This window comes from Nymphaea colorata, chromosome 6 (assembly GCF_008831285.2).
Source record: "Nymphaea colorata isolate Beijing-Zhang1983 chromosome 6, ASM883128v2, whole genome shotgun sequence".
NCBI lineage: Eukaryota > Viridiplantae > Streptophyta > Magnoliopsida > Nymphaeales > Nymphaeaceae > Nymphaea > Nymphaea colorata.
In genome coordinates, this window is record NC_045143.1 from 17,741,459 (window position 1) to 17,758,005 (window position 16,547).

Genomic DNA, 16,547 nt, shown 5'->3' on the forward strand with positions numbered 1-16,547 from the left:
TGAACTAATAAACAAATCCAAACAAGTCAAAAGGCACCGGCGAAAGAGTCTTATGATCGCCCTCTTTTTCCACCTTCTCGACCCATCACGTGGATCACAGATACCATGTGTGACCCGAGCTTCTCGAGTGCACATGCTTAAAATCCTCCGAAAAGGACCCGTTTCTTGAAGGTGATCAACTTTAACCTATAGTGTCTTTGCACCCAAATAATTGAGTACTATTCTGATGAATATTTAATAATTTAGATCCGATTTAACGTTAAAATGGATGGCAAGTTAGAATATTATACTTTTATTTGTTCAAATTAAAATTCAACCTTGAGCCCAATTGGGCAGTATTTGATTACTTAGTGACATGTGATATTAGCTCTATAAGGTGCAGATTCAGTCTCATTGTAGTGCCCCCTTTTGAAATGTTTAGTTTCTATATAAAATTATGAAGAACCTAAGGGGCTTATAAATAAGGTTGTAAAGTGATTGTCATGGTTCTTAGCTTTTATTTGGATTAAAGTCAAAGCAGTTAGGGGTGGGTTCAATTGGTCAAAATCTCCATTTTTCCTATAATCCAAACCTTATATTACTACTTTACCACTAAACCGAATTATGTATTCAATTCAAACTTCCAATTCAAAATATTACTCTAATCCAAAATTTGACATCAATTCTAATATCAGACACAATTACATCAGATCCGTGCCTCAAAAAACTTGATCTAGATCCAAATTAAGTTGAAATCCAACATCTAAATCTATTTTAGATCCAAATATTAATATCAAATCCAAAATCTCCACTTTTGGACTACCTTCATATCTAAACTCTCTCTTTTAGATCCAAAATATCGCTTTTGGATTCATTTTCGATCCAAACTCACTTTTAGATTCATTCAAATCTAAAATACATTGCTTGGGCCCAAACCATCATTTTATGATCTATTGAGATCCAAACTATTACTTTCGGATCCATTTAGATCCAAACTTTCTCTTTCAGATGCATTTGGATTCTAAATATCACTTCCGGATCCATATGGATTCAATCTATCCCTTTAAGGTCTATTTGGATCCAAAATATCACTTTTGGATCTAAACTATTTTTTTGAGTCTACTTATATCCAACATATCACTTTTAGATCCATTTGGATCCAAACTATCACTTCCATATCCATTCAAACCCATACTATCTTTTTCAAAACCATTTGGATCCAAAATGTGACTATTGGATCTATTTGGACCCAAAATATCATTTTCGGGTCCATTGAAATATCCATTTCATATCTATTTGGACAAGAATTATCACTTTCATATCCATTTGGATACAAAATATTACTTTTTTATCCAAAATATCCATTGTTGATCCATTTGGATCCAAAATATCTCTTTCAGATCCAATCTGGATCCAAACCTCACTTTCAGAATCCAATTTGGTTCTAAATATTAGTTTCAGCCGAGCTGCGCTTTCAGATCCGTTCTAGAATCCAATTAGTCACATCCAAACTCAGAATCCAAGAGTCATATCCTGGACTTTTATTTCAGATCCAAAATTCTATTTCAGATCTTTGAAGGCACAAAATACGATACACTACAAACATTTTCTTGAATGCCCTTCATTTTTGCTTTAAAATACCCAAGACACCCTTAATTCACAGGATACTATCGATTCCCCAAATACCCTTGGATTTCACTTTAAAATATTTAAAATAATTTTGATTTCCCAAAATAGGTCTGTCTTTAAAAAAAACGCTGTTTGTTTTCTAAAGAATAATGCTGCCAAATAAATTTTTAAAAAGGAAAGTTTTGACAAAATTCAGGTTGGCCCATTGCCCCTATCAGGCGCATGGCTGGTCCGTGCTGGCTACGCACTGGCCTTGCATGAGTTGACATGGCCTCATGCTGGCTAATCGTGGCCATACGCAGCAGTGCATCTGGCCAATGGATTGGAATTTAATTTCTTTGTTAGTGAGACCTCATAGGATATGGTATGTCTTTCTCTCTCTCTCTCTCTCTCTCTCTGACTTTTGTTCTCTTTAATTAGTTTGCTTAAATGAAATTCAAGAGTGATTAATTCCTTAATCATGTTACTAATCTTGATATAATGGATTAAAATAATTATCTTAAAATTTCAAATAAACACACTTATTTTTTTTTTAATTTTATGTTAATTGGGGAGGGGATACCCCTTTCTCTTGAAGCTAATTTTAATTTTACTTAGTCATATATATTGCACACATTACCTTTAGTTTAGATTAAAGAGTCAGACAAAGAAGTCACAAAAGAACTGTGGCCTTCTATCGTAAAACTGATTCGAGAGGGCTTGTTGAATGCTATGTCATTTACAACCCCGGCGTCTTTCAGATGCTTGAAGGCCCCGTTGATCCGAAGTGATTTAGAAAGATTCTTCTGACTCGAAGGTGATCGGTCAGATCGGCCTCCTCAACTGTGTATCGATCGAAAGGCTGTCAAATGGAGCCTTCGGAACGTCGACTCAACAGGACGGCACAGCCGCCAAGGGGGTTGTGACGTCCAGTATATCCCCCTTATCCCCGACATGCTATGGTGCCCCGGGGTGGGGGTAGTACCACAGTGAGTGCTAATCTTCTCACTGTGGTACTAATTTTGGTTTAGGTAATAAATAAAATCTCATAAAGACCACAAATAAGCCTACTTAGAATTTTTTTTTCTTACCAATTAGAGATACTTGGGGTTTGGTATGCCCCTCTTCTCTTTATGTCCATTTTTCTTTCTTTATCTCTTTCATTCTCTCTCTTTCTTGCTCTCTCTATACTCAATCTCTTTTTCTCTCTATCATGCACTATATTTTTCTCTCTTTCTCTCTCTAGTTTTCTCTTTTTCTTTCTATATTTCTCAATACTTTTCTCTTTTCCCTCTATAATCTTCTACCTTTTCCTCTTTACTTTTTTCTCTTTTCCTCTCTAGTCATCACCTTTTTCTATATTTTTTTCCTCTCTTTCCCCTTCTACCTTTCTTCCTTTCCCTCTTTCTATTTTTATTTTTTCTCCTTTAGGGCCCGTTTAATGCACAGGAAGAATTTAACGTGGTAAATTTACCATGGTAAATTTTTCTAAAAAAATTTACTAGACGAAATTTCTCTCTCTTTCAATCTGAAGCCCTATTTAATGCACAGAAAGAATTTAACGTCCATTACCCTATTTATTCAGCCATGGCAATTGAACGAAAGAGTTCTTATACATATTAGATATGCACATTTGCATTTCAATTCAGTGGTGCTGGTACTGAGTTTTGTCTTGCAAGAATTCATCATACTTCAAAAGCCAATACTTGTCTTTTATATTAGTTTGACAATAATCTCAACATGCAAATTTATAGCTATATATTAAGCTCAACAAGATTATACATGGCTGAATAAAAAATTTGTAGGCTCACATAACATATATTGTAAGTGGTAGTAACTGCAAACATTCTGAACTGTAGCAATAGATGCAGCAAAAACATTAATGACTTTACTATGCTTTACTATGTGTTTGCAATTTACAAGGAAATGGATACAGAGATTTGAGCATGATGTCTATGTTGATTTGGCTTTATCTGGTTTCTGATACAGTGCATTTGTAGCCCATGCTGATATTCAAGCATTCACTGTTGAGTGCGAGAAAAGTTGCTAGCTCGATGTCAGGAAAAAATTGTCAAGGACTTCTCACGAGCAGTAAAAGAGATTTGTGAGGCATTTGAAGCATTACAACAGAAAAAGGTGTGTCCGGAAGGGTATGCTGATGGACTACTTAAGCAACATCCACCTCAAATTGGACATGCCAAAGATATAATGAGTGTGCAAGATCATAACTCATCTATAGCAAGGGATGATAATTTGGAAAATTATCCCAAGGCCCTTCCTCTTCATCCTCACAAGGCCCTTGTACTGAGACCATGCCACATTAGTGAAAAATGAAAGAGCTTTCTATTATCAGTTGGGTAAATCCTACGATTCAGCAAAACATGAAAGAGGACCAGAGAAACAAATCTAAATGCTCAACAAAAATGAACCTGCAAACCACAGAGACTGTGAAGTCAAATCTAAATGCTCATCAAGACCAAACCACAGCAATTTGTATATCATCTAAAACAAACATAGCTACATAGACAAAGAGATAGGAAGCAAAAGAAAAAGAATCTCCGTCAAGTGCAGAAAACCAAGTATTAAAACCTGCTTCCTTTCTGTTTTCTCATACCTGGTTTACTTGATACTTGATCTCCGTCGACTGCGAGTGAGGAAGGGAAGGCAACAAGAGAGGCGAAGATGGGCATCCACGGGAAGGGAATGCAGCAAGAGAGGGGAAAATGGGCATCCACGGGAGGGGAAAGCAGCAAACAGAGGGGAAGATGGGCGTCCACGGGAGGAGAAAGTAGCAATAGAGGGGGAAGATGGCGTCCACGGTAGGGGAAACCAACAAGGAGGGGAAGATGGGCATCAACGGGAGGGGAAAGCAGCAAAGAGGGGAAGATGGGCTTAGCAATAGCAGAGGGGAGCGTGGGCGATGGGAGGAGAAAAACTGAGAGCGCTAACAGCTCTCTATTTTGTCTCTGCGAAAAAATCCGAGCTTACAGCTCGGTTTTTTTCACAGGTGAAATTTCACCCGAACTTACGAGTGAAATCGGGTGGAATTTCATCATGTTTGATACCGCCGCCCGTACAAATTTCAACCGATGCACAGGAAAATTCCTGTTTATCAAACGGGCCCTTACTGTCTCTCTTTTCTCTCTTTGTCTCTCTAATTGCCCCTTTTTTCTCTATTTCTCTCTCCATTTTCCTTCCTTCTCTCTCTCTCTCCCTCAGTCTCTCTTTATTTTGCTTTTTTTCTCTCTTCCTTATATATATATATATATATATATGTATGTATGTATGTATGTATGTATGTATGTATATATATATATATATATGTATGTATGTATATATATATAGTATTTCCACTTTTTCTCCCTCTCTCTCTTTCTCCCTATGTCTCTCTCTCTTTGTTTCTTTTTCTTTACTCACTTCTTTTCTTTCTCTTTTTCTTACAACCTTCTTGTTTTTTTTTTTCTTTCTCTCACTTCATGTTTTTCTATCTCTCCCTAAGACATCAATCTTTATATTTCATTTATCTTTTATTGACCTATGCATTTCATTTAGCTCATGTATCTAGCTTTGATCTGCACTTATTTCATCTAAATTATTCATGCAAATAGTCTTTGACCGATGCTTACTTGTTTCATTTAATTTATTTCTAATTGATGTACTTTATAATTTAGTTTAAGCATGATCCTTTATTTATGCATTTCATTTAGTTTATTTTCAACATTGACACATTTACACACATTAAACTTAATAAAGACTTGAAGATGATGAATCCCTTATAACTTTAATATCAATCTTAGTTTGAAATAAGTAGCTAACTTTGAAATCCTGGATTAGACATGCATCTATTTCAGTTTGAATACAATTGCAATATTAGAACAAACAATTCACCTTTATTAGAATTTAAACAAGATAGATTTAGTAATATATTCCAAGTAATAAGTTGAGTATAAGAAGTAACTAGAACTTGATTAAATTCTAATTGGGCACATCGTTTTCTAATTTTCATTTGCGTTTTCAAAAAGAATTTAAAATGCACCAGTAGTTTCAAAACAAGTTTTTTTTTTTTAAATAAAAGGTTTGTGATTAAAACCTAGAAAACATCGAAAAGTCTAGATCATACCCACTAAACCATAAGTATGCTCCCCAAAGCATAGATCTTAAACGTTTAAACTAAAAGGAACTTATCATATCGTAGTCCTAAAACCTGAAAATAAAATTCTCTTTAAAAGAAAGAAAAGGAAACTTAGCATTAATATCATTCACCTAAAAATATTGTTTCTTAATATCCAAAAAGGATGATAAAAAGCCACATGTCACTAAAACAAACTGAAAAAAAAAATCCTTGTTTATTTTGAAATTTAGGTCTAAACTAGAATGATAAAATGAAAACTTAAAACAATCTCCATAGAACCACGTCCAATTTCTATTGAAAGTCGTGAATAAAATAAAAAAACCATAAAATCTTGATCAATTGATAGTTAAAACCTCCAAGACCAAGTCTTAGAATCTAGATCTCGTTTTTTGAAAAAAACAATCCTATTCATCAATTCTTTGAGATGCATTTATCAAGTAGTTTATGGTAAATTATTGCATGGCCTATGATGGTAATGGAGAAAATCGAATGAAATTTTATTATGAGTTCTAACTTTTGAATGCTAAATTAGAATTTTAATAAAGCATTACTTCTAAAAACTAGAGCACGTTTGCTTTATTCTTGTATTAGGATCATTTCTTTGATTTGATTACCTCTAATAAAGTCATCAAGAACGGTCAAGTGGAGGCAAGTCAGATATCATATCTCTGAAAACCTTGTACTAGTCAAACGAAGGCAAGTCAAATGATGAACAATCGATGCATGGAGAAGTCAATTTTAGATGCAAACGGTGATGATACCTGTCCTTATTTGACCAACATTACCCTCTATTTCATTAATTTTTCAAATGACATTTGAACTTTAGAGTTTGATGTGCCCCAAATTGATTTAGGCATGGTTTGTAGTAGTTTCTTATGACTAATTGAGGAGTCATCATACATGATCACATAGACTTGAGAAAATATAACCCTCATCAACTTTAGAGTTGTATGAAAACAATGTTTGCTTTCTTTTAATTTTAATCTTCATCTTAGGCCCCATTGCATATATATACAGAACATTAATGTATATGGAACTATTGTTGATCATCTTAAACCTAACTTAATTTAGGAACTCCAAGCTTTTTTCAAAAAAATAATGCATAGCAGTTCTTTTTAGGAAATGTTGTTTGTATATTAATGTTCTGTATATATATATATATATACATTGTTTATAATACACATGTATTTTTCTTGGGCATGCCCCAACAAAGAGATGACCAAAATCTTCTCATTACTGTTATAAAGTCTTTTCAAGTTTAAGCTATTTGTCCTTGACATTTGATTAAAATGAATATCTCCATTTACTTGGCTCAACAAGGTTTATCCTCTTCTTAGTCCAGCCTTTTTATTTCAGTCACTATGGTTTAGACCCCTCCCAAAGGTCACATCATCCATAGCATTCTTTGTGGAGACCCTAAATCCTGCTTCATTCTATCTGAAACCATAATCTTTCAATGATACATTGATTGGCTACCTTATACCCATGTGTTTCCAGACTAGCTTATGAGTTGTGGGATCGAAGCAATAGCACAATTGGCATGTCACATTGTGAATGACAACCTCATATATGCCGCCACCTCTAAAAGATGGAACCCATTAACCAACACTTTTTTGTTTCACTTGAGAGAATTTACTGTCAACCTGGATGAATTTTTAATTACTGTGGACCTACCTGAGCCAGTAGGCCATTCTAAAGGCTCAAGTGACAAACAATTTATAGTCAATGACAACGACTACAATTGGAAGGAGATTTTATTCAAGTTAGTCGGGGTAAAAAATTGGACTATCACAAAAGAAGTAAATGGTCAGTTCATCAATCTAGTACTTTTCTACATCATATTCACAAAAACAAGGGCATAAATGAAGACTCTATCCAAAAAAAGCCCAAGGTAGAACTAAGCGAGACATGTGATTTATACTACTGGCTTAATTTTCTTTGCAAATGGATAAGGTACCATTGATGTTTAGATTGTAAAGTTTTTTAGAATGTGGGACACTATCAAACAAAAAGGTTGTCAATAGTACTGACTGCCTTTGCCTTTTTATAAAAAGGTTTGACTCAATTCATAGTGCAAGGCACACTCATCGTTCGATATTGCACTTGAGTATTGGAGCAATAGTTCTATCGACATGTTATTCATGAAGGAAGTGGTTTAAGAACCGCAACATCAATTTTGTGCTACTGGCCAATGTTTGCAATGCTCGATAGTCTATGCAAAAGCACCACGCCCAATCCTTCTTCTTCCCCAAGAGCACAGGTGAAGGCACTCAGTCGGCAAGGCCTATAGGTTGGAAGGTGCACATAAAGTTTAATTTCTTCTTCTGCTATAATAGTCAATTCGAAGTAGTCAAGCACTATCTACGAGCGATGGTCCTACACCTCCATGAAAATGTCTTGGTGAAGTCCTCCAAGGTACATCATCATGAAGGCTAACTCTGGATAGTCATGGATGCGACAAGGTAGACACTCAAACAGAGCTCGCTAGTTATTAAGTTGCTGGTTTGCCCTAGTTCTTTGAGATCGATGTCATGGGAGGTTCAGATGGATTGGTTGAATCTCTTAGTGGCAGCATCACAAAATCTATCCATGTAAGTTGTAGGTGTTTGTCGACCAGCCATGTCCATGGCTTCACCCACAAGGTTGAGCAAACAAAGGCAGATCCATTGGTGCGATGGAATCAGTTGGCAAGTAAAGTATTGGTGTACCTAAAAGAGTCAATGCTTCAGGTCCTTGTCCATGAACTTGGGGAAGTTGGGCATGCCCTGCTGCTCACACCCACGAAGCTTCTCACATAGACCCTAGAAATCCATGTCGATGATGAAGGTAGTTTCAGCGGCTTCCTAGCTATAATGATGTGGTGGAGAGGGGTACTGTCCTCAGCTTGGGTTGTGACCAGCATGCCACAGGTCTGCTCCATAGCTATGGGCGGACTGGTCATCTCGTGGCCAGCGATCTCAGTCGAGATCCTAGCTGAACTCCGCATGGCAGCTGGTCTCCAAGATGCCAGAGCCCTAGGATCTATGGTGCGGTTGTTCATCCCAGAACTGGTCGTGGCGGTCCTCTTGGTGCTCAGCTCAGCATTATCCCTCTCAGATCTCTTTGAGATTGGCATCCAACATCACCATCCGAGCCTTGCAGTCCTCCATGCGAAGGCCCTATGCTTGGACCTCTTGGATGAAGGGAAGGAAGTCGCTAAACTGGGAATATATGGCCCGTGCATCTCCCGCATAGCCTGGTTCATCTTCTTCATGTAGATGTCGAGGGTGGACTACTCTACATGTGCAGGGGTGAAAGCGACGTACTTGTGTTTGTCCCTGTTGGCCATGATGATTTGGCTTTGATACCAAATTGTTAGTGTCTTTTGGCCGGGATCTAATCGTCGAAGTGGGATAGGGTCAGAGAGGAGATTAGCATCGGAACTAGGGAAGAGTTAGGAAAAAACTCTTCGCTAGACCTTGGCTGGGCTGGGCTGAGACTTGAGTGCACCAGCAACACCAGTGTCTCTCTCGAACAAGTCTGATAGGGATTGGGATGCCAAAACACTCGGCTGCTCCCAGCAGTCCAATGACAGCGGCTGGCACCCAGCAGTGGCCAATCAATAGTGCTGCACGTAACACTTGCCTATTGCCTACTGCAGAACACTCGGCTTCCTCTCGCTCATGTTAATAGTCCATCCCTAGTATGGCATGCCGTGTTCCACTCATCTCCCAATGGATATGATACCTTTCAGATTGGGTAATATGAATTTTTGACTAGAACCTCTTCCATCATAATACAACGACATGAGAGTCTAGTTACTTTACCAGAAAGAATGTCAAAATACTCCTTTAGTATCATCGTAGAAGCCAAGGGTAGTTTCTTGTCATTCAATTTGCATCTTGTATTTCATCAAAAGGCAGGCAATCTCATCCTTGGGCAAGAAAATAAAGAAAATAAAGAAAATAACAATAAGACTATATTCAAGAAAAAGAAATATCAATAATAATAAGAATATATTAATGAAGAGAAAGAACAATAAGAATACTTGAAAGAGCATAATTTAATCATAAAATAAAATATGATCTCATCTTCTCATGCTTTCGGTACAATTGAGCATAGCCTCTTGTCTCTAAAAAGATGTTGAGTGTTATCTCCTTTGGCCATGGGGAGATGAAGATGAAAGAAAAATGAAGAAAGAAACAATGCTTGAAATGATTTTGGAAGAATCTCCAAGAGAGTTGTAGTTTGCTCTAAGTTGGAAAGGAAAATGGGAAGAGAAAGAGGGAGAGATAGAGAGCTCAAGAGAAACCCTAAGTCTTTAAGTGAGAATACTCTAGAGTTTCTCCCAAGAGCCACTCTTGCCCAAGAGGGGGGACATGTGAGGCTATTTATAGAGAATTTTGAAGACAAAACCCAAAATTTGAATTTTTTTGAATTTCATAGCATTTTCATCTGAATTTCAAAGAATTTTGAATTATTTTCAAAAGTTTTTAGAAAAATAGGTTTTTGACTAAATGGATTGGCCCTTAGGCCTGCAAATACCCTTTTGAGGTATGGGCAGGGCTAGCCCACCCAAAAATTTTTTGAAAACCGACCCTAAGGGTCTTTTTTTTTTTTTGCAAAGAAAAGGAGCGGGGAGGGTGGGGGCTTGTATCGTCGAAGCCCCTGCCCGGGCGTTGTTGTGCTGCCGCGCGCAAGGGCGATCGTATTACCACGATTGTCACTCGATCGCGTTACATGCGATCGCGTGACGCGTGCTCATGCGGCGCAAGGTCGCACGACTGCACGTCACGCGATACTCCTTTTTTTAAAAACTTAAATAAAATCAAATGAAATCTAATAAAATGAAACAAAAAATATTGTTTATATAGAAAACATTTTTTTATTTAAAATGTATAAAAGAAAAGTTTTTGTTAAAAACGAGCGGTCGACTCCATTTTGAAATTGAATCATTGCTGACTTAAAAAAAAAAAAGGAGAGGCAAGGACCACAAACCCAAAAACGTGAAAAAGAACAAAAAGTAATCGAAAACAATTGCATGAACTGCTTGAATGATTGGGGCCGACCTTTTAATTGAAATGTTCCACTCTTCCATACTTCATTGTCTTTTCCTTGGGGGTAAAAAACAATTGTGGGAATTTGAGTCCTTTTTTAAGAAAATGTGACTTCTCTTCCTGTTCTAATCTTAGGAGTTGCTAGTTTTTCTAATGAAAAAAATTTTGCTTTTTTACTATGGGACATTATTTGTATGCCCAATCATTCAGTTACGTGGCCACTGCACTTTACCCCTCTCTCCAATTTGGAACCAAGTGGCCTCTACCAAAAACATGTGGCTGTCCCGTATTTGGTTGCTCGGCTGTGGACCCTTCTTTCTATCGCCTGACGTTACACGTATATCCTTGGAGCCGACCGATCTTCACTTTTATGAGGATTCCCATACCGATCAAGTGGCCTCTACCAAACGTATGTGGCCGTCCCATGTTGGTCGCTCGGCTGTGGGGCCCTTCATTCTAGCGCCTGACGTATAATGCTTGGAGCCGACCGATCTTCACATTTATTAGGATTCCCATATCGATCCGACCCGAGCTTGACCCCTTCATATCACGGACGATGGTAACAAGGTTTGGTCACGTAGGCTGGACTTTGCCGCTAGATCTTCTCCTGATCGTCCGCACACACGAAGCCAGTTTTCGGAAAAAACACATAAGTGCTGCCATGGAAATAGATTATTCCTTCTGCAACACGCCTATCATTGTCTCTTTCATCTTCCTCGTTATCATTTTTTGCCGGTTCTTGTCCAATCGATCCACCTCCCACCTTCTCCACCCTCTCTCCCGATCTTGGGCCACGCTCACCTCTTACTCGGCAGCACCCCTCACTCTGCATTGCAAAAGCTTAGCATTCGATACGGCCCGCTCCTGTATCTCCGAATCGGCTGTGTGCCCATAATTGTCGCTTCCTCGCCGTGGCATGCCAGAGAATTCCTCAATGTCCATGGATCGTCCTTCTCCTCTCGTCCCGGCATCACCCTATTGGACACTCTGTGGTACGGCAACAATGAGGAAAACATGCATGGTGGAGCTCCTTGGCGGCAGGTCGCTCCGACGCTTCAGCTTCATTCGGCAGCAGGAGATCGGCTGCTTCTTACGGGTCATGATGGCCAGCGCTGGTGAGCCGGTGGACGTGTCGGCGAAGTTTGGGGTACTAACTGGCAACATCTTGGTGAGGATGGCGACGGGACGGACGATAGAGAAGGGATCACGAGTGCTGGATTTGGTGCAGGAGGCATCTGAGATAGGCGGCCAGTTCTATCTTGGTGATTACTCCAAGTTTATGAGCAGGTGGGATGTGCAGGGATACAAGAAAAAGTGCAGAGATATTCATGAAAGACTCGATGGTCTTATGGAGGAGGTGGTGAAGGAGCACCAAAGCAGGAGAATGGAGAAGACGGTGGAGGGTAAAGATATCATCGATGTTCTTCTGAAGAGCATAAAAGAAGATAAGGAAGAGGGAGGGCTCACCGAGGAGGATGTAAAGTCTCTTATTTTGGTAAGAAACATGCACCAGTTCTCGCCCACGCCTCATTAGAATGTCAAGTCTCTTATTTTGGTAAGAAACATGCACCAGTTCTCGCCCATGCCTCATTATGCTGCAGGCTATCACTTTTCGTAGAAAAGTTACAGTTTTCATTTCATTATATACAACATTGTTAGTGTGATAACCATAGACATACAAAACTTTTTTTTTTTTGAGAAAACACATATAAGTGGAGAGAAATAAGTCTGTCGTTTAAAGCTTTTAAAAGTCGTTGCTTTTTACGAAAAAATTTAGGTCTTTTTTTAACAATTTAAATGTCAACTTACTTGTTTTCATTTTTTTAATTTTTATTTATTTTTTCTCTAATTTGAAGGTCTTTTTTTATTTTGTCTTTTTCATCATTTTTCATGTTTTTTTTCAAGCTCATCGTATTGTACAAGGAAACATTTCTTTTTTACTATGGTTCCAGCATTGATTGTTATATAATCAATCAAATGTTACAACCACAACCTGACTAATTTTGCCCAAAAAAGGTTAAACATTACTGCAATCTTTTTCGTATATTGCATTTGTCGTTTAATAGACAGGTTTTGCAGTTGGTGCCAGCGAATATGTACCTTGGGCAATAAAAAGCTTCATGAAAGTCTGAATGCTTAAACTGTATAACATTTTGTAGAGATTTTATGAGTAAACTCGCTAAGTACATTCATCGACTTTTAAGACTTAATGCAATCATTTTTGTTCTACCAACTTTCATAATTTTCTTTTCCAGTCGATCGACATGTGTACTAATTAGCTAGATAATGTCGACCCTCACATTGTCTTTATTTACTTTGTTCGTTTAGAAATCTATTTCTTCAGATTTGAACTATAATGTAGCAAGCTGGTTTTTGCCGAGATCCCAAATAATGGTTGAAATTGTGTAGATACCAAACCATTTTTCTTTACGTAATTTTTTTTTTCTTTATTCAATTTCTGTTAGCTAAAAGGAACATAAGGTTCCATTCCATGGGACCTAATCAAGTCATTTTTGAATGGGCACCAATCGTTGTCCTTCATTTGATTATACTAAAATACTCTTTCTAGAAGTTCTTTTGCCGGCATACATCACTACTTCTTGAGTTCAAATTTTATCTGACTTTGGAGATGTAAATGACCAGTATGACATTCTCATGCTAGGAATTGAAAGGAAGACCGACTGCATGCTTTTGAAGGTTTGTTCATGTATAAATATGTCTCCATTGAGAAAAATAAAATTTACCAATATAAAAAGGAATATGGTAATGGGTACCCGCTTGCTTTCAACAACTCCTTGATGTCCAATGATGGTCGCCGTCCTCACCCTTAGCGGACGGCAAGGGTTCTGTAATGGACCCTCCTCGTTCATTGAGGAGCGCCATCTCTCCCTCACCACCAATCGAGGGTTTCTTATTTTTTTGTTTTTTTATTTAAATATTTAAAAAATGAATTGAATATTTTTTTTTATTGCTGGAGAAAAGCTGAAGCTCGGACCCAACCCCTCATCCATAACAACTCTATTTCTTACTTTAATACTTTATATGAAGGAACCCTTGTTTGAGAATTACATACAAAAGTTGAGGGTCGCCTTTTTGATGATCACTTTTAAAATTGGCAGTTATATTTGATGTTTGCCCCCTTTGCTTGCCTCCTATTAATTTGTAGTTTTTTTAATAATAAAATGTCATATCGAATCTTGCATGGCTAAATCCATGCTGGTTTCGTTTTTTGATATAGATCTTATTGTTATATTGTGTCCAAATATATTTCGGGCCTGGATGTGATTTCTGTCGAATTCATTTAGCTTCTGATTTTATATCTAGTTAATGTTTAAGATCCATGGGTTTCAATTCAGTTTGGATATATTTGAAATCCAGATCTGGACTATCTATTTCGGATAAGTTGGTTTGGGATCTAAATCCTGTTTGTATTTGATTATATCTTACTATGACACATTAGAAATAAGTTAATTATCTGCATATTAGTTCCGCATTGTGTCTATTCTGAGTATCATAATGTGATTGGATATCATATGCTTGCTATTCAGTTTGGAACCGACATTCTCTTGATCTAGAATATCAAATCTTGATTGTGTTTGACATTCTTTTGAAACACGTTGCAGAAGCAACATCTGCAGTGGAATTAAATTGATCGACTTTGTAATATTAAGATTTCTACATATATGTTATTCTTGTGGCCAGAGGAATGCTGTGGCCAAATTCAAACATATCCATCGATGTTGAATATGTAACAAGTTGCTTGTGAACGATAAGTCGGTTCAATGTTAGATAGATATATCATAAATCTAGTTAGAAATATTGTACATCACGAAGATTTAGCATGAAGATCAAACTAGCTTGTTAATCAAGCTCACATGCAGATCACCTCAGCAGCAATTCGTGGAATTTGCTGGTTCGCTGCTTGTATAGATGGTGGCATGAATTCCAATGTCGTTAAACACTACATTTGTCAATGCTTAATGTCTCCTACGCATGAGACTGACCTTGTAAACTGTATTTTGCGCCAGTTTGATTTCTCTCCCAACTCTAGCTCGATTAAATTAAAAGAAATATTTTTAAATATAAAATAATATATAAATATAATGAATCATAATAAAATATTATAATTATATATAAAAATTAATAAAATATATATTAAAAAATATTATTGAGCCCACCTAGTACGGTTTTTTTTTTGGGCTCGGGCCTGGGTACCCACCGGTGGCCTGACCGGGTGCCGAAGCTTATATTTGGAGTGAAATTCGAGACCTGGATAGGATATCTCTTTTGGCTTCAAGTTGAATTGCATCATGTTTTGAGCTATATTTGTTTCTGTACATTTGCTTAATGCTATTTTGCTTGAGGCAATCTGATAAAATTTGTGCAAGAATCCTCTAACAGTTTTGATGGGGAAACATTTTTTTGTGTGAACCATGAAAAGGGGAGTGTGGGACGTGATTCCTGACTTTGGTCACACCCAATCAACCAAGTGACGTTTCTGGGTGCTTTGATTTAGGTGTGGATATCAGGCCAAGTACCGAACGAGTACTTTGTACAATTCAGGACTGGGATATTCAATTGTAGTAAAAATATGTTTTTTAGTTCTAAACGGACTGGGCAGGACCTAAGCCCGGGTTACAATAAGTCAGACAGGGCCTAAGCTGTGATCTACCAGACCAGACCGGAGCTTTTAATTTGGTTATGTGTCCTCGACCAAAGAATCTCCTTCAACTACTCCATAACTGGACATGTTTGCTGTCTGCAGGATGTGTATGTTGGAGGCTTTCACACGGCATCAATTCCGTTGCAGTTTGGCTTGATGGAGCTTGTACGTCACCCTTCAGTGTTATTAAAAGCCCAAGAAGAGATGGATTCTGTTGTTGGCAAGAAGAGGCTGGTGGAAGAAAGAGACTTGGCCAACCTTCCTTACCTTGAGGCCATTGTGAAGGAGACACTGAGGCTGCACCCGCCAGTGCCAATGGTGCCCAGAGCAAGCACTGAGGATTGCAGAGTTGGGGAATATGACATCCCAGCCAACACTTGGGTCTTTGTAAATGTGTGGGCGATGGGGAAGGACCCTTGCCTTTGGGACAGCCCGTCCGAATTTCGACCGGAGAGATTCCTTGGCAGTCCTGTAAACGTCAAGGGAGAGTACTTTGAGTTGCTCCCTTTTGGTAGCGGCCTGAGAATGTGCCCGGGCTCTGCCCATGCTCTGCTTGTGTTTCGCACTGTGCTCGCATGCTTGATACAATGCTTCGACTGGGAGGTTGATGGTGGCCCTAAAAGACTGGACGTGGAGGAAAGATCCGCTGGCATGACAGTTTCGATGGCGAACAAGTTGATTTGCCGTCCCATCCCTCGTTTTGATGCCCTAATCGTTGAATATAAATCAGCAAATGAGTCTCTAAACTACAGGTAGACGCTGTTGACAGATTGATGCTTAGTCTTCACATTTCAACCAAGGACGAAGATCTACCACGATCGAATAGAGTACTGCTCAACTAACACTCTATTGTGCTGGTTCTTATAATTATCTGTTTGCATGTTTGCTTCAGGATGATTGTTTCAAATCCAGCAAACGGTTTATGTGTTACAATCTGTTCCGCGATGTATCGTTTAGAATGTGCTTATGATATAAGTTGCCTCCATTTGTTTACGTATAATAATGGCATGTGCCGCTTGTTTGGGTGGTTACAACCATTTGACTACTTACAATAATTACATGTGACGTTGATTGGGGGAAACCGGTTATGTGTGCGCTTGCACACTTTTGTGCATGGCTAGCGTCTGTA

The 16,547-nt window shown here is 38.1% G+C and overlaps 1 protein-coding gene across 2 annotated transcripts in view; it reads left to right on the forward strand.

The window, feature by feature from the left end:
- LOC116256824 (beta-amyrin 24-hydroxylase-like) overlaps nucleotides 1-16,486 on the forward strand; it is a 38,467-nt gene extending 21,981 nt beyond the window's left edge. Inside the window, exons 1-2 of one of the 2 annotated variants that reach the window (XM_031633321.2) lie at nucleotides 11,521-12,250; nucleotides 15,521-16,486. In XM_031633321.2, coding sequence (XP_031489181.1) covers nucleotides 11,672-12,250; nucleotides 15,521-16,174 — 1,233 coding nt within the window. In that variant the 5' untranslated portion in view covers nucleotides 11,521-11,671 and the 3' untranslated portion in view covers nucleotides 16,175-16,486. Of the gene's footprint in view, nucleotides 1-11,520; nucleotides 12,251-15,520 lie in introns of those variants that run through there. The other variant, XM_050078413.1, reaches the window with a different exon arrangement.
- Nucleotides 16,487-16,547: the final 61 nt, after the last annotated feature.